Here is an 18616-nt window from a genome sequence, read left to right on the forward strand (position 1 = left end):
ATGAAGCTTCTGAATGCTGCCGTATTCTTTATTCTTGTGCCCACTTTGACGCCAGCTTTGGACCCTCTCAGCACTTCAGTGTTCATGGGGAGTGCTGCTGTCGCTTGGCAGCTCCTCTCCCCTCACTCCTGGCTCAAGTGCAGTCTCCTGGAGTGCTGCAATATGAAGGACACACTGAACTTCTCAGGTAAGGCAGTGGCAAGGGCATCTTGAGCCAAGTTGTCGGTGGGACCAGCTGATGGTCCTTCCCAGGGTGGTGAGGGCTTCCTTTTTAATGCCCGCGTCCTTTGGGGTGGTTGTGGAAAGATAAGAGTTACCGCCCACAGTGGCTCTAGAAGGCAAAGGCTGTAGTAACCTAATATCGCTTATCCCGTAAGTGGTCATGTACCCTGCTTCTCATGGCAGTATTGCAGCATTTTCCTTGCTGGTGTCTTGGTTTATATTGGCAGAAGCAGGCAAAATTCTGGAGGTGAATTCAAGGCTAAGAGCCAACGAAATAATCCCACATCTTCTTGAGACGGACACCCCAGTGGTATCCCACACCCCAGCTGGTGGTTGCCTGTAATACATGTCAAATGAGTAGCAATTAGTGGTAGGTCTAGATTCAAAACATGCTGCTTCACTTCCCTGAGACAAGCAGGCTGGCAGCCCTCAGCGTTTGGGGAAGAAAGAGTTGTTTCATCCTGCCTGCGGGGAACTAGTGCATGGTCTGAAAAAGAGCTTACGCAACCTTTTAACCATAAACTCCTGATCCTGCCACCTGGAAATCCCCCTTCCCTTTGTCACGGGATTACAAATATTGCTTCATTTCAGTGCTGGGCCACAGATTTCAAAACAAATCCTCAACTGTTGGAGACCTGTGTGCCTCCAGGTACTTCAATATGTCACTTCCTACCAGCTCTGGATCTGGTTGCTTACGAACAGGCTGTTTGCTAGTACTTCAGCCACTGAAACACCAGTTGTGGTACTTTTTTAAGAGAACTTGATATAGCAACAGAAGCACATTTTTCTAGAAATGCGAGGTATGCTAGATGCCACAAAAGCAATTAACAAGAATTTAGCACATGCAGTGAACAAGTCTCTGCAAATACATTAGATCCCATCCCAGGACTTTAGAGGAGGCAGTAGCCACAATACTGCTAGAGCTCCTGCTTATCTCATACAAACTGCTTGGTTCCCATAAATGCCATCAAGAGTCTGATTCATGAGTCTGCTCCTCAGCTGGATTCTCTGCTGATTTACAATCTTGTCATGGCTGGAGGGCAGCAAACACTTGTTCTCCCTGAGGGTCATTCAGCTGCAACCAAAAAAAAAAAGGGAGAAATAATATGGCATTTTCTGACTCTTCTCTCCCCTTATTCCTTCAGTTATAAAAATGGATTTGGAGCGAAAAGTCTTTGGCCAGCATCTTGCTATCCAGACAGTTCTGAGAGCTCTGAGTGCAAATATGTACTCCAGACGGCCCAGGAAGCCCCTGGTGATGTCCTTCCACGGCTGGACTGGAACAGGCAAATCATTTGTCAGCAGTATCATTGCAGAGAACCTCTATCAGCTTAATATACCAAGAAGGAGGTTTGTGCACCACTTCAGCACAGTACTGCATTTCCCACACCTTTCACATGTCCGTCTCTATGAGGTACTTCCACCTTTATCTCACTTTCTCCAATTTATCTGCAATTTTGAGTGCAAATCCCAGATAATTTTGCCTCTTCTCACAGGAGCAGCTGCAGAACTGGATTCGGGGCAATGTCAGTGCCTGTCCAAGGTCCCTTTTTATCTTCTCTGAAATGGATCAGATGCCACATGGCCTGATAGACTCTATCGTGCCATTCCTTGGCTACCATGAAGAGATTGAAGGTGTTTATTATGGCAAGGCGATCTTCATCTTTCTGAAGTAAGGAAAGCCAAAGGCCAAAAGGGAATTACAGTCCCACAGAATCAGCAGGGACAAAGGGATTAGCAGCTGCTGATAGGTTTGTAGCTGACTGCAGCGTGGCTGAGCAGCTCAAGGTCCCTTGCTGTCTGGCTATACAGCATGTTGTCAATGAACATGCCCAGCTATCATGTCAGCCAGAAGATCTGAGCTATTCAACACTCTGAAGAGAAGTGAGCTGTCCCAGGGCTGGAAGGGCTCCCATTCCTCAAGTGAATGGGAAATGGACCAGTATCTATGGTGGCTTCCAAAAGCACTGGAGATGCCACCTCCACAGTGGTCAGTAAATATGTTTTCTCCAGCTCTATAACACCACTGTTAGGCAGAAAGGTCTTTGTAGGATGGATGGGACTCCCCTAGGGAGCTCTTCAGATGCAGAGAGGGGAAAACTCACCTAGTGAAGACCACTTGCATACACAGATCAAGGGAGCACAATTCCTCCAGGTATTATTCCTGGGAAATCCCTTTGCTGAGGGTGACCCCAGCTCTGTTCAAATCACATGACTGAAGCAAACCCAAACGCCAAGCTTTGGGCTGGTGTACCTCTCAGCTTGCCTTTACATTCAAACACATGGCCAACTACTTATTTCAGCTTGAGGCAGCAATTACCACAGTGAGTACAGCTTGTTAGAGAGCTTCTCCATAATGCTTGGCTGTATGACCAACACCCCTGCTCTGCGGCAATGACAAACGCACTTGTTCAAGCCACTGTGCCAGAGGAGTGCTCATACCATCAGACGCTGCTGTCACTTGGGAGATAGTGTGGTCCTTCTCACTTCCCATCTCTGGGCAACACCCACGTGTAGGGACATGTCACCTCCACTCCAGTGCAGAATCACACAAAGTGACTTAAACCACTGCTGAGATCTGAGCAATAAAGATGGCAAAGATACAGCTCTAATAAGCCAGTGAATCTCTTTCCTAACAGCAATGCAGGTGGAGATAAGATAACAGAGATTGCCCTTGATTATTGGAGAAGGCTGAAGAGAAGAGAAGACATTCCTGTGAAGGAGCTCCAGTCTCAGCTCTCAGAGGAAATTTTCAGGAACAGAAACAGTGAGTATCTCTGGGCTCAGGGCTCAGTCCCAGGACTGCTGATGTCTGCTGCAAAATGATCCATGAAGCGTACAGCAACACACTGGCCTCCACAGCACTCCGATGGTAAAGCTCCCTATTCTCTCTTCCAGGCGGTTTCTTTCACAGTCAACTGATCAAGAAGAACCTGATTGACTATTTCATCCCTTTCCTTCCTCTCGAATATAAACATGTGAAAGAGTGTGTCCGGGAGGAGCTGCGCGTGCAAGGGCATCCCGAGGATGAAGACCTCATAGCAGAGATTGCCTTGGCAATGATCGACTATCCCAGTGAAGAAAGACTCTACTCCAGCAAAGGCTGCAAGACTGTAGCCTCCAGAGTGACTCTGAGCATCTAGGCATTACCAGGCTGAATGCCTCATCTTCTGGTTACAAGACCACAGCAGATGGAAGAACCAGTAACACCCTTTCCCCTCCCTGGAGCTCAGTCTACACACTCTTCCTCGAAGGGATTCAGGCTGTCCTATACCAGAGGCGCCTTCTGTATGGCCCTTGAATAAACACACAGGACACGACAACAAATGTGGTATAGAGTAAGCAGAAGAGGGACATACGTGGGTGATGAGGTGTGCTCTCCTTGCCACAGAAACACTCTCAAACAAAAGTATTTTGAAGAGGAAAATCTCCACTTTTGTGGCAAGAGTGTTGGCACCTTAAGCCCCAGCATTGCCCTAATTGATAAAATCTGTTAATAAATAACATTCTCAGTAATAGTCGGTTTTATACTGGCTGTCACGTGCATATCTCGCAGAAATCACACTGGAGATCAGCACCACTGTTCCTGCTTTACAGGTGTGGAAACCCAAGCACAAAGGATAAGTCTTCCCAGTTGTCCAGCAGGCCCCGGTCAGCGGCAGTGTCCTGGTTCAGCAGCCCCTCTGCGCGGCGCCGCCGCCGCCTCACGCCGATGTGGTTACCCCATCCTGGCTGAGCTGTCTGCGTTGGGGAACGCCGTGCCGCAGATCGTTAAATGAAAAGGATGCAGAAAAGCCCTCGTAATCTCCACACCATGTCCCCACACCCTTTCTCCTGCAGGCTGCGGGCAGCTCCCCCGTGGTTTGCTTGGTCCGACGCAACCACCCATGCCCGGTGGTGTGCTCCTGACCGTGGTGTTGGCGTGTCAACCCCAGACACCAGCGGGGAAAGAGGGAGAGCAGGCTCATGCTTGTGGCATGGGACAGGGAGCGGCATTCGCACCAGAGTCTTGCAGGAGAACCCGGTGGGGTGGACGGGAGGGACAGGGGCAGAAGATGGGGCCTGGGTCACCCTGAGGGGTGACAGCAGGGACGGGGCCTGGCTCACTCTGAGGGGAGCGAGGGCGCTCAGCTCGCCTCGAGGCGATGGAGGCGGTGAGGACGCGGTGACGACGCCCTGAACCTCCCCTACGCCTCTCCACCTCGCTGCTCGAAGCTCCTAATGCCGTCACGCAGCGCCCCGGCGTCATCCCCTCCACCGGCCCGCCGACGTCATCAGCAGGGCAGCGAATGGCGTCCGTGCCCTTCACAAAGATGGCGGCGGCGGCGGCTACGGGCGGGGCGGGCGTTTGCCCGCCCGCAGCCGGCGGCGGGCGGAAGCGGGTCCGGGTGCGGAGCCGCCATGCCGCGGGCGGTCGGGCTGCTGTGGCTGCTGCTGCCGGGGCTGGCGGCGCTGGAGCCGCTCAGCGTGGGCCTGGCCATCGGGGTCGCCTCGGCCCTCACCGGCTACCTGTCCCACCCCAGCTTCTACTGCAGCTACGTGGAGTGCTGCCCCAGCGCCGGGCAACGCCTCAACGCCACCGGTACGGCGGGGGCCGGGGGGCGCCGGGCCGCGCTGGACTCCCCAGCCCTGCCCCGGAGCTCGGCCGGTAACCGGTCACTGCTCGGGGCAGCCCCCGGTGTGTCTGGCAGTGGCCGCGCCATGCTGAACCCTGTGCCCGGCAGCGGCCATGCCGAGCTCGCCAAGTACTTGGCTGGTGACCGATACCCATTGGTGGCCATGCCGAGCTCGCCCGGTGCGTGGCCGGTAACCGGCACCCGTTGGTGGCCATGCCACGCTGAGCTCTCCCTCTCCCCGCAGCACTGAAGGTGCAGCTGGACAGCAAGCTCTTTGGGCAGCACCTGGCCAAGGACGTGGTGCTGAAGGCGGTGATGGGCTTCAGCAACAACCCCAGCCCCAAGAAGCCGCTGACGCTCTCGCTCCACGGCTGGGCCGGCACCGGCAAGAACTTCCTCAGCCAGATCCTGGCAGAGCACGTCCACCGCGCCGGCCTGCGCAGCAAGTTCGTCCATCTCTTCCTGGCCACCCTGCACTTCCCCCACCACGAACAACTCAAGGTCTACAAGGTGAGGAGGGACACGAGGTAATCCAGTTACCCTGAGTCCCTAAACCCCTTAGCAGGGGGGTTTGGCTGTTTGTGCTGCACATGTCCTCCAGGTACCTGACAACTGGAGGTGTACAGCTGGGTATTTCCAAAGTTGGTGCTTAGGAGAGATGAAGGGGGAAATGCATACAGAAAGTGAAAGGCACCAAAATGGCAAGAAATCCAAAGCGAGAGTAATTTCCTAGTGCTGCCCTCTCACTGATGCCATCTGCTGATTTCTGCGGTGCCTGCTGTTAGGAAAGAATCCCGTCATTAAAACTGCGAGTACTGGTTGGCTGGGATGGAGGTAACTTTTTCCATAGCAGCCCCTGCAGTGCTGTGTTTTGCATCTGTCGCTAAAACAATGTGGATAACACAGAAGTGTTGTGGCTGTCAGAGAATAGTGCTTGCACAGCCTCAAAGCTTGCTTTTTCCCTCACTCATAGCGAGCAGGCTGGGGTGGGAAAGAGACTGGGAGGGGACACAACCAGGACAGCTGACCCCAGTCGCCCAAAGGGATATTCCGTACCATATGCTGTCATGCTCAGCAATAAAAACTGGGGTAGAAGAAGGAAAAAGTGGGAGGCATTGGCTTCCAAGGTGGTCGTTGCTCTAACACTGGCTGGGCATTGGTCTGCATGTGTTGGGGAGGTGAGTGATTCCATCACCTATCAAACTGTCCTTATCTTGACCCATTTATTTTGTCACTTTTATTCTTTGTCCTCTGTCCCCCATCCTGCTGGGGGGGTGCTCGGCTGCTGGCTGGGTCAGCCCACCGTGCACTGTGCAATGAGAAAGTGTAGCCTGCATGAGAGATTTTTCAAGTGACTTCATTCCTTGACATTGGAGAATTCTGATCTTCATGTTTTAATGTCTGAAGGTGCCCAAAACTGAGGTACTGATAGATGTGGTTTCTGTATGAAAGACGAAACACTGATTTTTTTAAACAAAAAGAAGCTTTTCCTTCTCCAAGACTTCCCATCTCAGCCTGGCTTTTGTGTCTTATCCATACACTAAGCACAAAGAATTAGAAAGCCTTTCCTCTGTGAGCAGGAAAAGAATTCACATTTAAATTCAGTGTCACATGTCAAAGGGATCAGTCACAGAGTTTATGGTCCTCTCTTCAGGAAGAAGTATAACCAGTGAGTGTGGGATGCTGACATTTGAAAGGGTGACCCTAGAGTCTGTCACATAAAAGCATCTTGCAGTACATCTGGAAGAGACCTAGTTTTTCAGTGGTTTTCAACTTCTTGTTCCAGGAGCAACTGCAGAACTGGATTCGGGGCAACGTCAGTGCCTGTCCCCACTCCGTCTTCATTTTTGATGAGATGGACAAAATGCATCCAGGTCTCATTGATGCCATCAAGCCATTCTTAGACTATTACGAGCAGGTTGATGGGGTGTCCTACAGGAAAGCCATCTTCATCTTCCTCAGGTCTGTAGCACCTATTTCAGTCATTTTGAGATATTGAGATAAATCTGTGTTTATGATGATAATGATGTTCCTATGGGATCTCATTCAAAGAACAGCAAAAGAACCGCTCTGGAGTGAAGACCCTCTCTGTAAAGACAGAGGGGAATGCTATGAGCTCTTGCATGGCCTGTGGCTGTAGTGGAGCAGGTCTGATGCCGTGCAGCAGACCGCTGCAGCGTGCTGAGCTCATGAGCCGGGCCCAGAGCACAGATCGTATGAGAGTTCACATTTTGGGGAAGTTCTCTGGGATGGGTGCACCGCGTACTGGGTCTGGCTGGCATGGAGTTCACTGTCTTCACAGCAGCCGGTTTGGGGCTGTGTTTTGGATTTGTGGCTAAAACAGTGTTGATTGATAACACATCGATGTTTTGGCTGTTTCGGGATGATGCTTGCAAAGTCTCAAGGCTTTCTCTTTTTCCCACGCTGCCCCCACTGTGTACGATGGGGTGGGCAAGAGGATGGGAGGGGACAGAGCTGGGACAGCTGACCCGAACTGGTCAGGGGAATATTCAATACCACATAATGTCATGCTCAGCAATAAAAACTGGGGTAGAGAAAGAAGGGGGGGTTCAGCTTCCAAGGTGATGGTTCTTCGGAGACTGCCTGGGCGTTGGTCTGACTGTGGGGGTGGTAAGTGATTTCCTTAGCCTTCCTTGGGGTTTTTTCCTCCTCTTTTCATAACCTATTAAACTGTCTTTATCTTGATCCAGAAGTCTTCTCACTTTTGTTCTTCCTATTTTTTCCTTCCATCCTGCTGAGGTGGGAGGGAGTAAGCAAGCGGCTGTGTACGTGCTTGGCTGCTGGCCAGGGTCAACCCACTACACGCTGATGGCTATTTAAAGAACTGGAGACTTTCCCTAAATTTTGGCTTACAGGTTTCTGTTTTGGTGATTTGTTTGACATCAGGAAGATTAGCAATACATGTAACTGGCTAAAAAAGAAATTCTGGTTCAGTTGTGTCTGTCTTCACTGCTGTACATTTTTCTTTTATGAATAGCAATGCAGGTGGTGACTTAATTAACAAAGCAGCTCTTGACTTCTGGACAAGCGGAAAGGGCAGGGAAGAGATTCAGCTGAAAGACCTGGAGCCCATGCTATCTGTAGGAGTCTTCAATAACAAGAACAGTAAGTCACTTTCCCCAGAAAATGGGAAATTCATTTTATTTTGTAACACAGGGTTCATCTCTGCAAACTGTACTGCAGCCTACCTTGACCCTGCCCTGCTTCCCGTGACCCCACCTTCCTACGGTGCCCTGGCCCCCTGCCCTTCTGTCCCTTCACACCAGCGTCATGCCCTCACAAGAGAATTTTCAGCACAGAAGTTGCTCTGCATGCACACTGCAGGGTAGCAGTGACAACTGCGAGGTACCATCAGTCTGATCCATCCAGCTGACTGGCACACTTTTCTTCCTTGGGCAGACAAGACAGTTGAGACAAACTGCTTTGTGAATTCAGTCTGGCCTGCGGATCCTACCTTACGCAGGCTCAAGTTTAGAGAAACTCCTTCCTATGATTATATTTTTTCTCCCCAACTCCTCCAGGTGGACTGTGGCACAGCAGCCTCATTGACAGGAACCTCATTGACTACTTTGTCCCCTTCCTGCCCCTGGAGCACAAGCATGTGAAGATGTGCGTCAGGGCTGAAATGATAGCCCGTGGCTACGCTGTCGACGAGAAGGTTGTTCAAGCAGTGGCTGATGAGATGACGTTCTTCCCAAAAGAGCAGAAAATCTACTCTGATAAAGGCTGCAAGACTGTACAGGCCAAGCTGGATATTCACGAAGACACTGTGAAGAGATATACGAAAGCCAAGGGTTGATTACCCTTCAGGTCTCCAAAGCACTTTCAGAGCTTTTGGAAGTCTGTGTATTTGCACTTAAGGTTTTTACTGTTGCAGGGATTGACTGTTGCAGCTTGTCAGGTTAATCTGCATGCAGGCTCCTGGGCCTGAAGTCTGCAAGATCTTTGGTAGTCCCTCCCAGCTGCACCCAATAGTCTAGGACTGGGTAATGGTACTCTCACCTTGCTTAGAAGACACTTTCATGGCAGAAGTTATTTTTAATAGTGTATTTTTATACTGAAGTGTAAGCAACAGCAATACAGAGCTCTTCCTAGAAAGCCACAGAGAAGGAAGTATGGGAAATGGGAGCCATCAACAATCCCATAGCTGACTAGATAAGTGTGTTTTATAGTAGCTTTTAACATTAAAGAATGTCTGTGTGGAAGGGCGAGTGACGAGTTAGGAAGCTGGGAAAGATTGATTTAACCTTCACCCACTGGTAAGGCTGGGGTTTAAAACTCTGTTGCAAGCTTTAACTCTTTCATCATCCATCACTTGCGGATCAAATATTGTAGTGCAAGACAGAAGTGCCTGTGACTTGGTTGACTGTAGTGTGTTTTTTCAACTGGTACGAGGGATTGAGCTATTTTTGTGCTGCAGCATCTACTCCCTCACTTGTACTTAAACGTGCTTTAAAATGCGATGCAAAACTTATAGGTCTCAACACTATTATGTTAGTTCAAATTACAACAGAGACCTTAGCATTCACGTTAAGCTCTAAATTAAAAGTGTCAATTGCCTTTTACAACCCCATGTGGAGTTTGCCAACATTTGACAAACTGTTCACACTGATGCAATCTCCAGAGCCAAATGCTAGCTAGCCATTAACCTTGGGACATTGCACTGTTGCTTTTCATGTATAATGTTTTGCCTATTAACTGACTTATTCATAGGTGAATATGGTGCATCCAGTGCAATTTCAAAACACTAAATATTACTACTGTACTACAGTTGGAATAAATCTTAAGTCACTTTTCTCTCCTGGTTTAATCGTTTTCAGCTGTAGGAAAGTACTAGTTTATGCAGTTTTCAACCAGCTGCACTGCAGCTTTCTGTTAAGCTTCCTTTATTCTTAAATTTGTTTATAACAATAGATAAGCAGATTAAACAGCCTGTTGATATTAAAACATGTTGAGTCATCCAACAGCATAGTAAGGAATTCAGCGGTTAAATACAGCTCAGTAGAAACAACCATCTATGAAAAAGCCTTAAAGTCTCTGCCTGCTCTGCTTCATAGTTATTAACAGGTATCTCCTACCATACTGCCAGGCACTGCAAGACAAATATGCCTCAGGTAGCTTGTTCAACCATTCCTGCTCTCTGCGCTGTGTCTGGAAAGTTGTCATTCAAGGCGGCTCTTCACCTCTCCTCTGGCTGGCAAAGGCATGATAGGACTATAGGCTTTTATCATATCTCTGTGGGCCACAGCATCTGCAGCCTCTCTAGCACTGAAAAAAAGCCAGTGTGTAAATAACGGCCTAATTCAAGTGAGGTACAGCTGTTGGCAACAACTCGCACCTCAGTGAACAGTCAGTTGTTCATGCTGTTGTGAACCATGTGTTGTGCTGTAACGATGCACAAGGAGGCTCGTTGCGGAGCACGTACGGGAAGCGTAAGCTGTCTGGTTCATCAGGACTTTGCACTATGCCTGCGCCACTGCACACGCGACAGCTTGGCTGTTTGGCCCAGGGTGTCAGGCAGCCAAATCTCTAGGGTCAGGCTGCCTCTTTCTGTCAAGAGAGCAGCACTTACTTACTACATCACTGTATTTTAACCATAGCCTCTAATTTTATGAGCACAGCATGAGATCTTGGAACATTCCCTGCAGAAGAAGGTTGAATTAAAGCAGCAGTTGCTTGTACTGGACTTTGGTAAGAACAAAATTCAGTCTCGGCGACTGCTCAGCTACTCTCACCTGGCCAATGGACTGTTTCTCTAGGGATCAGACCTTTCCCCCCACTTGACATTTTCCTTTAAGTTGTCTGATCCAGTTTCAAGTGGCCTATTAAAAAGAATAATGGCCAAAGTTATCCAGTCACAGCAAGACAGACAGAGCGAGGACCTCAGCTTTGAAACCATACAGTCTAAAAGGGAGGAATAACAACAGGATTGGAAGGATCAAATCTGGGAATGATTTGAGGCACAAATATTTTTTACCCAGATGGAGATGCTCCTAGCCAGGTCGTCTGTTTTCAAGAACAGAAGAGAGATTAAGCAGAGGCAGTCTCCACCCTTTGAACATAATTTCTACACCCTCTAGAGGAAGCTTCCATCTACCCTAAGCCATCTAGGGCTATGATATAATGAAATACATGCTACCAACTGTCCTGGTTTCGGCTAGGACAGAGTTAATTTTCTTCCTAGTAGCTGGTATAGTGCTGTGTTTTGGATTTAGTAGGAAAAGAATGTTGATAACACACTGATGTTTTCAGTTGCTGCTAAGTAGTGTTTATACTAAGTCAAGGATTTCTCAGCTTCTCGTGCCCAGCCAGCAAGAAGGCTGGAGGGGCACAAGAAGCTGGGAGGGGACACCATCAGGACAGCTGACCCAAACTGGCTGAAGAGCTATTCCATACCATATGACATCATGCCCAGTATGTTAACTGGGAGGGCGGATCGTGGCTCAGGAATTAACTGGGCATCGGTCAGCGGGTGGTGAGCAATTGCATTGTGCATTGTGCATCACTGGTGGGTTTTTTTTGTTGTTGTTTGTTTGTTTTTTCCCTTCCTCCCCCTCCTTTTTGTTATATTCCTTTTCATTACTATTATTATTATTATTGTATTTCATTATTACTATTGTTAGTATTATATTTTACTTTAGTTATTAAACTGTTCTTATCTCAACCCACGAGTTTTACTTTTTTTTTCCCCTCTTTCCTCCTCCTCACCCCACTGGGAAGGGGAAGGGGGAAGCGGCTGCGTGGTGCTTAGTTGCTGGCTGGGGTTAAACCACGACACCAACGTATGTCAAATGCTAGTATTGATGCTGCAATAGCACACAAAGCAGAACTAAGAGTATTTAATGCTGGAAGAGCCACAATACTGTTTGGTTGAACCGTTCTTTTGATGAGGAGGTACCAGACAATAGTAAAAGTTTATCATTTTCACATCTGCTCTTTTCCATTAGCCAGTCATTTGCTATAATCAGGAGGTCAAAGAAACAGATAAATACCCGAGTTCAAAGCACTTATTTGCTGACAAATACTAGGACTGATAATTTGCATATTACACAACTTCAGAGCAGAACTGGGCAGTTGGAGTCTCACTGGCCCTTTTTTTCCCCTTGCAGAGAAAACTTCAAGATGATGCCACTGAAAACATGGGTGGCTTCAATCGGAGCCTGCAGTGTGTTCAGTCAGTGGTACCACAGCGGGAGGAGGAGACGAGAAGTAGGGTTTTAACTAGAAGACAAGTTCATCCTTAACGATACTGTTGAACACATACACATGTAGAAAGTCTGCCTCTACAAAAACTGTGCGAGTGTAATTAGTACCGATGGTCTAGAAGTGTAGTTTCCGCTCCAAACTTCATTTGTTTCCCTTTCACCAGGTAGCAAAGAGTCACATCTCCTCCTCATATCTATTCCCTTTGAACTCCAGAAGGGAGATACCTGTATTCAAGGACAGCTGAACACTTCAGCCAGAAATGTAGTATGCTCTTCCTCAACAAGTAGTAAGTTTGTGCAAAATTAACATCACTCAATCCAAAGAACGCCAGAAGGTAGCTAAGAAATACATTTCTGATGAGAAAAGTTTATTTTGAACAGAAACTGGAGTGAAAAAAAGCCCCTGCAGTGCTGACATTCAGAAACAAGTCTCACACTTCACGGTCAGTTGACACATTTCACATTTTTTTTCAAATGCCTTTGGATCTGTCTTCATCCCTGCCTCAAAGGCATACAGTATTGTAAGAAAAAGGGAAAACCCTGCAAGCTGACCCCTGAATTCTACATGTAGGCGAAGAGGAGAAACTTCTTTTCCATTTCCTTGGTGTAAAATTTAACCTGTACATGTTTCCCATTAAGTTACACCCTTTCCATGAAGCTGACTCAACCAGTCAGAAAGCACACTTTTCTTCCTCCTGAGATCACTCCTGGAAGAGCATGCTGTGGGAAACTTTATACATAAAAAAATAACCAAAAATAGGAACCAAATACACTGATGTGGCAGTCAAGGACTTTAACTCACTGCCTTGTAATATTAAGTCCGCCCTCTGAACACTGTTCACACCAAAGAGTTTCATATTCTTGGTTTGACATGCAGGAGACCAAATTATACCACTGTTTTGAGAAAGACAATGGTACTGCATGATGTTGGATAGAAGACTCTGGATTTTTTTAATTACAGAATCCCCCCTTATCTTTACCGGAGCCAAGCTGTTCAAGGAGAAAAGACACATAACCTACTTTTAATGCAGTTACAGGAATATTCCCACACAAGCCCAGTGAAGGCTTTCGCAGACATAGGAACTTTGATTAAAATTCTCAATATTGTCTAGAGATCACCCACATCAAACCAAAATCCAATTAAAATTAGGTCATAGTCTCAGTCCTTCTATACGTGCCAATAGTCTGCCAAACGGTTCTGACCATCGACACATGATCCCAGAGGAGTCTTCGGCACTGTCAGACACAGACCCCCACATTCACAACGCAGTTCGTTCTTACCTTCACAACACAAGGCTGAAGTACTTGGGAGCCGTGACTAGTGATGGAATAAAAATGCAGAGGCACTGCCGCTTATTTACACACCAGTTAAAAAATACTGTTCCTTTCTTTAAAAAGTGCTTAAAAATGAAATGTCGTGGGTTCTCCACTTTGTGATTAAGTTAAATTTGCTTCTTTGCAGGTTGTAGCAATAAAGCGTTAGAAGTCATAGTAATAGTCCAGCTTTGCATCCACAGTTTTACATCCTTTATCTGAATAAATTCTCTCCTCTCTGGGGAAGTAGGTCATCTCGTCGGCTATTCTGGTTAAAATGTCTTCATCCACAGCATAGCCACGTGATTCAATCTCAACCCTGACACACATTTTCACATGTTTGTATTCCAGAGGCAGGAAGGGAACAAAGTAGTCAATGAGATTTCTATCAATCAAGGTGCTGTGCCAAAATCCACCTACAAAGAGAAAGAGAAGGGGTTTGTTACTACTCCTCTAGTTAAACACTACCATGGGTTGAATGGGAGCAAGAGGCATATCATAGCCCTCTGCTACATACCAGTAAGAATTCACCTGTTTTTAGGGCCCTATAATGCACAAGTAAATCCAAATACAAGCCCCTTCTCATGGTACTTTGTGCATAAAGCTTTGGACCAACACATAAATGTGGTCCACTGGAGCTGAATGAATGAATTCTGACTGAATGCATTTAAGCCTTGCTCCTGAGGTGCTAGTCTCATACTTTCCCCTCTCTCACCTAGAGAAGAACAGATTTTCTATCTCTTATCAGCTCTCCCAGACCAGCTTTCTTGCTCCTTTTTTTGGAGCTTGCATCTAACCTTTTTAAAAGAGTACAGTAAGTTTGCTTCCAGTGCTAATTTTAGAGCATAATTATGTTAAACCCCCTTTTCATCAGAAGTCCTGTGCGAGGAAACCTAGGAAGCACTGGACTGCCCACAGCAGGGCTGGCACGTCAGCTTGTTGCTCCTAAATAGCTGCCTGAAAGCTTTTAACAGACTGAGCAAGACAGGCTAAGTGGGTTTGGGGCCAAGGAAGTGGCTTCCCCATAATAAAACATTTTATTGGTTAAAAATTTTTCAGCTACTGCAATATCTAGCCTTACTGTCAGGATTTCTGTTTGCTTTCCCTTTAGCCCATTAGTATGTCAATAAATGCACAGCGTAGACTTCCCCAACATATGCAATCCAACGGACAGTAAACATGCTGGTAGCCAAGGTGAACACAGAGCTCCTTAACCTTCATTTCATCTCAAGAGCTGACTGTAGGCCCCAAAACTGCATCGTGCCTCCTTGCTAGCTGAAAACTGGAGGCCACATCAAGTAGAAACCATAGCTGTAAAAATGCAGCCCATCCCTTTTGTGGAACTTTTACCACCTCAAAAGCAATCAGAGTTTTACTCACTATTTTTGTTATTGAAGACGGACACAGACAGTGCATTTTGGATATCTGTAAGCTGTATATCTTCCCTTGTCCTTCCGTCTCGCCAAAAATCTAGTGCCACCTCTGTTATCTTTTCAGCTCCTGCATTGCTAAGTAAAGAGAAAACAAAGACTGTAACTGGAGGTAGTTTTAAAAGGCATCGAGCGTACAGAACAGCAAACCTGAGAAGCCACTTCTTACCTGAGGAATATGAAGATGGCTTGTCGGTAAGACACCCCATCCAGAAGCTCATAGTAGTCCAGGAATGGCTTGATGGAGTCAATGAGTCCTGCATGCATTTTATCCATTTCATCAAATATGAAGAGTGATCTAGGACAGATGCTCACATTTCCCCGAATCCACGACTGCAACTGGTCCTGAGTGGCATAAAAATAAAAGATGCTGAAAGAGTTTGTGTTGAAAAGACAGAAAATAGCACTTCTGCTTATTGACCTTTGTCCTGAAAGAGTCATTTCAATTGTGTCATTTTAATAGCGTTGGCTTCTTGACTAAAACATGGTTAAAAGCTGTAAATAAAACTTTAACAAAATGTCATGCTGGTTCTGAAAAATTTTAAGACACCAAGAGACAGGATGGGACAAGCAGGAAATCTCCTTGTGAGAAAGATACTCCTGTAAACATAGCAAAAATGAAAGTGCACAGTAGGACAAAGGATGGGTACCACTGAGGAACAAGCAACACAAAGCAAAGACCTGACAAGTAAGATGATTACTTTTGGCAGCACTTTGGTCTAAACATCCTTAGGTGTCAAAGCTACGAACAATATTAAATTTGCCACCTGAACAGCACCAGTGAGAAATTGCACCTGCAGTCACTGGCAGAAGTAGAAACAGAATTCAATTCTCAGCCCTGTATTTTAATCATTCAGAAGTTAAATGAAGACAATTACAAGCCCTTCTTAAAACACAATATCGTTCCGAAGGGCTAATGCTTTATTGTATTTAAAGATTCTGTCACTTAAGTGTTGCATTTTTCTCTCACTTCAGTGTTACATTTAGGATCAATAATGAAGTAATTGGGAAAAAAAGGGCTGATCTGCTGGCAGATGAGTGAGAAGTAAGTGTTCTGACTATTTTCAGTGATTCATCATTTTTTTCATATTCACTGTTTACTCAGCCCCTGAACTGCAGAGGCAGCATTGAGTGCAGAAGGTGGCATTGAGTGTATTGTGGATAAGAAGCAGTAGTTCCTCCTACTGCCTTGGGCAGCACATTTCCCAAGTGTATTTACCTCGAAACAAAAGCAGAAAAGGATCCATTTTATTTTAAAACAGCTCAGTTGCAAGAAGGGGAAAAGTAAGCTGTAAAAGAGGAAACAGATATTTCCTCCATTTAGAAATCAGGTTTGTAGACCATCCCATTCCCATTTTTAACATATACAAACTGAATATAAACATTGAGTACTACAAAAGACAGTGGAACTCATTCAAACTGTGCTGTTAACAAAATTAGTTGGAACAAAAAAACCCACAGAACATGCATCTGAGCTATGGCTCCACATGATATCCACCTGCCTACAGAACTGCGCTGACACTCAGCAAACTGGCAGAACAATTCCAAATACATTTATCTGTACCTTTCTAACAACAGAATATTTTGTGATTTTGCTTTACAGCTGGGAAATAAATGCATATAAAAACTAAATAACCTGCTCAGTCTGCACTAAAACTGAAAAGTACACCCACACTTCAGAGAGCAAGCTTCAGCTTGCCATGGTACCTGACACACTTGGAGGTCACTGGGTCGTTCCCCAGAGTCATGAACTGTTAGTTTTTTGCAGTGCCCACCAGCATATCACCTAACCATGGAAACCTGCTGAATCATGCTTATCCTTAAGTCAGTCACATCGCTAAGCAAAGTGTAGAACAAAAATGAGCCACACCATTCTTCCCCAAAGAGAGTCTCAAAACACATGCAAAAAACTTTACATTCACGGGAAAACCAGTCTTGATGGACGTTAGGATTTACCCAGTTCTGTACAGAAGATTCCAAAACTGGCACCAGCTACATTTTACTGCATAAAATAACATCTACGTTTCTAGTACTGATCATGCCATAACATTTATAATTCAATACAGCAGTCACTGCAGCAGAGCTGCGCCCCACGGCCGCCGGTTCCACAGCACGCTCTTACCTTGTAGAGATTGATGCTGTGAGCGTGAGGAAAGTGTAAAGTTGCCACGAACTGATGGACATATTTACTCTGCAGACCTCTTTTATAAATGCTTTCGGCAACTATCTTACTGACAAAGTTTTTGCCTGTTCCAGTCCACCCGTGCAAGGAAAGGGCAAGAGGCTTTTTGGCGTTGCTGTTGTTCAAGAAGCCTTTCACGGCCTTTACAACCGCCTTGTTCACCAGGTGCTGCCCGAACAGCTTCCTGTCCAAATTCTCCTGCAGAGCTGGACGGAGAGACCACACCATCAACAGCGAGGAGGGACAGGGGCACGGGGTCCCACCGGCTTCTGCCTCCGAAGAGGAGGGTCCAGCCCCGACCCGGGAATGAAGGCTGCCGGCCCCAGGCCAGGGGACAAAGGGCCGGCCGAGCTGGAGCTGCGCCCCGCGGCCCACGCAGGCCCCACGGGCCCTGCCCGGCTCCCGGGGCCTCTGTACACCCCCCAACGCCCTCCTGCCACCGCCGCAATGTCCTCTCAGCCCGCCCCGGCCCCCAGCACCCCCTCAGCCCACCCCGACCCCGCACCGGCGGCGGCGCGCTGGTCGTGCCGCTGGAGGCAGCACTCCCTGAAGTAGCAGTAGAGCCGCGGGTAGGAGATGAAGCCGGTAAGGGCCGAGGCGGCGGCGCCCGCGATCGCCAGCCCCAGGCTGATGGGCTCCACGGCGCTCGCCGGCCTGAGGAGCGGCAGGAGCGGCAGCAGCGCCAGCCCCAGGGCCGCCCGCAGCGCGCCCCGCCGCAGCTTCATGGCCCGCCCGGCCCCGCCGCCGGCCCCCGCCGCTTCCGCTCCGCAACGCCACTTCCGCCGCCGCCATCTTGGGTGCGGGCAGAGGCGGGGCTGGCTCTGAGGGCGGCCGCCATGTTGGACCGGAACCCGTGGGGTCGCCCGCGGCTGCAATTAGCTAAATGGCGGCCTCGCGTGGTACACTTGATTAACTACTGCGCTCACGCTCGAACGGTAGATTAGCAGTGCCGTGTTTGCAGGTATTCAGGGGGGATGCCACCGCAGACCTGCACGGGGGTACAGGCTCAGACACAAACTCGCACATTTACCTGGCTCAGAGATTTTTCCGCTTTTCTGAAAAAAAGTAAAATCTGGGGCTATCCCACCCCTCCCTGGAGTCTCCACTCCTGAGTGATAGGACATAGACACCCGCACAGGCACAGGACACCCTGGCCATCATTACCACCAGCACCCGGAAACCATCGGCATCTATCCCAGTAGGAAAAATGTCATTTACGATCACTTAAAAACACGTTTACTATTTTCAAGTTCCCAATCTTGCCGCACATCATACCTCCTGGGAAGACGTGGCTGACACCGGCTGCAGGGCCTCTGGCTTCTTCACCAGCTGCCACATTGATCCTGTGCTGAGCGGAAAATGAGATTTTCCTCCAATTCAACAGTTACAACCTGATCCAATTTTCTTCTTCTTCTTCGCAGCTAAAGTAAAAAGCAGTGAACTGCTACAGAAATAAGTCTACGGGGGGAAAAAAAAAGATACAAACCAACACAACAAGCCACATGATACAAAATCCCTGGCGCTGGGTATCTGCTGTCGTTTCCTGCGCTGATGACAGACCCAGCGAGGCAGCACCAGGCACAGCCAACACTGCGGTTTCTCCCAGAGCACTTACAAGCCAGGCTG

The 18616-nt window shown here is 47.7% G+C and overlaps 3 protein-coding genes across 3 annotated transcripts; 2 read left to right on the forward strand and 1 right to left on the reverse strand.

Annotated features, from left to right (window-relative positions):
- LOC127023701 (torsin-1A-like) lies at positions 1–3779 on the forward strand. Its single transcript, XM_050907970.1, has 5 exons — positions 1–187; positions 1368–1636; positions 1719–1894; positions 2862–2989; positions 3121–3779. The coding sequence occupies exons 1-5, from the start codon at positions 1–3 to the stop codon at positions 3363–3365; spliced, it is 1005 nt and encodes a 334-aa protein (XP_050763927.1). The 3' UTR covers positions 3366–3779.
- Positions 3780–4623: 844 nt separating this feature from the next.
- TOR1B (torsin family 1 member B) lies at positions 4624–11172 on the forward strand. Its single transcript, XM_050907996.1, has 5 exons — positions 4624–4804; positions 5083–5348; positions 6625–6800; positions 7837–7964; positions 8381–11172. Exons 1-5 carry the CDS (start codon positions 4624–4626, stop codon positions 8656–8658), a joined length of 1029 nt encoding a protein of 342 aa, XP_050763953.1. The 3' UTR covers positions 8659–11172.
- Positions 11173–12411: 1239 nt separating this feature from the next.
- Positions 12412–17715, reverse strand: LOC127023784 (torsin-1A-like). Its single transcript, XM_050908084.1, has 5 exons — positions 17496–17715; positions 16931–17196; positions 14978–15153; positions 14759–14886; positions 12412–13794 (listed from the first exon to the last, which is right to left on the reverse strand). Exons 1-5 carry the CDS (start codon positions 17713–17715, stop codon positions 13544–13546), a joined length of 1041 nt encoding a protein of 346 aa, XP_050764041.1. The 3' UTR covers positions 12412–13543.
- Positions 17716–18616: the final 901 nt, after the last annotated feature.

This window comes from Gymnogyps californianus, chromosome 18 (assembly GCF_018139145.2).
Source record: "Gymnogyps californianus isolate 813 chromosome 18, ASM1813914v2, whole genome shotgun sequence".
NCBI lineage: Eukaryota > Metazoa > Chordata > Aves > Accipitriformes > Cathartidae > Gymnogyps > Gymnogyps californianus.

Bases quoted from the DNA above. Each gene is read 5' to 3' on its own strand.
- LOC127023701 (XM_050907970.1), top strand. From the start codon at position 1: ATGAAGCTTCTGAATGCTGCCGTATTCTTTATTCTTGTGCCCACTTTG. The intron at 1,895-2,861 runs GTAAGGAAAGCC...CTTTCCTAACAG, and splicing joins GCGATCTTCATCTTTCTGAA to CAATGCAGGTGGAGATAAGA. The intron at 2,990-3,120 runs GTGAGTATCTCT...TCTCTCTTCCAG, and splicing joins AATTTTCAGGAACAGAAACA to GCGGTTTCTTTCACAGTCAA.
- TOR1B (XM_050907996.1), top strand. From the start codon at position 4,624: ATGCCGCGGGCGGTCGGGCTGCTGTGGCTGCTGCTGCCGGGGCTGGCG. The intron at 4,805-5,082 runs GTACGGCGGGGG...CTCTCCCCGCAG, and splicing joins GCAACGCCTCAACGCCACCG to CACTGAAGGTGCAGCTGGAC. The intron at 7,965-8,380 runs GTAAGTCACTTT...CAACTCCTCCAG, and splicing joins AGTCTTCAATAACAAGAACA to GTGGACTGTGGCACAGCAGC.
- LOC127023784 (XM_050908084.1), bottom strand. From the start codon at position 17,715: ATGAAGCTGCGGCGGGGCGCGCTGCGGGCGGCCCTGGGGCTGGCGCTG. The intron at 15,154-16,930 runs GTAAGAGCGTGC...TATGCCACTCAG, and splicing joins ACAGCATCAATCTCTACAAG to GACCAGTTGCAGTCGTGGAT. The intron at 13,795-14,758 runs GTGAGTAAAACT...TTCTCTTTGTAG, and splicing joins CGTCTTCAATAACAAAAATA to GTGGATTTTGGCACAGCACC.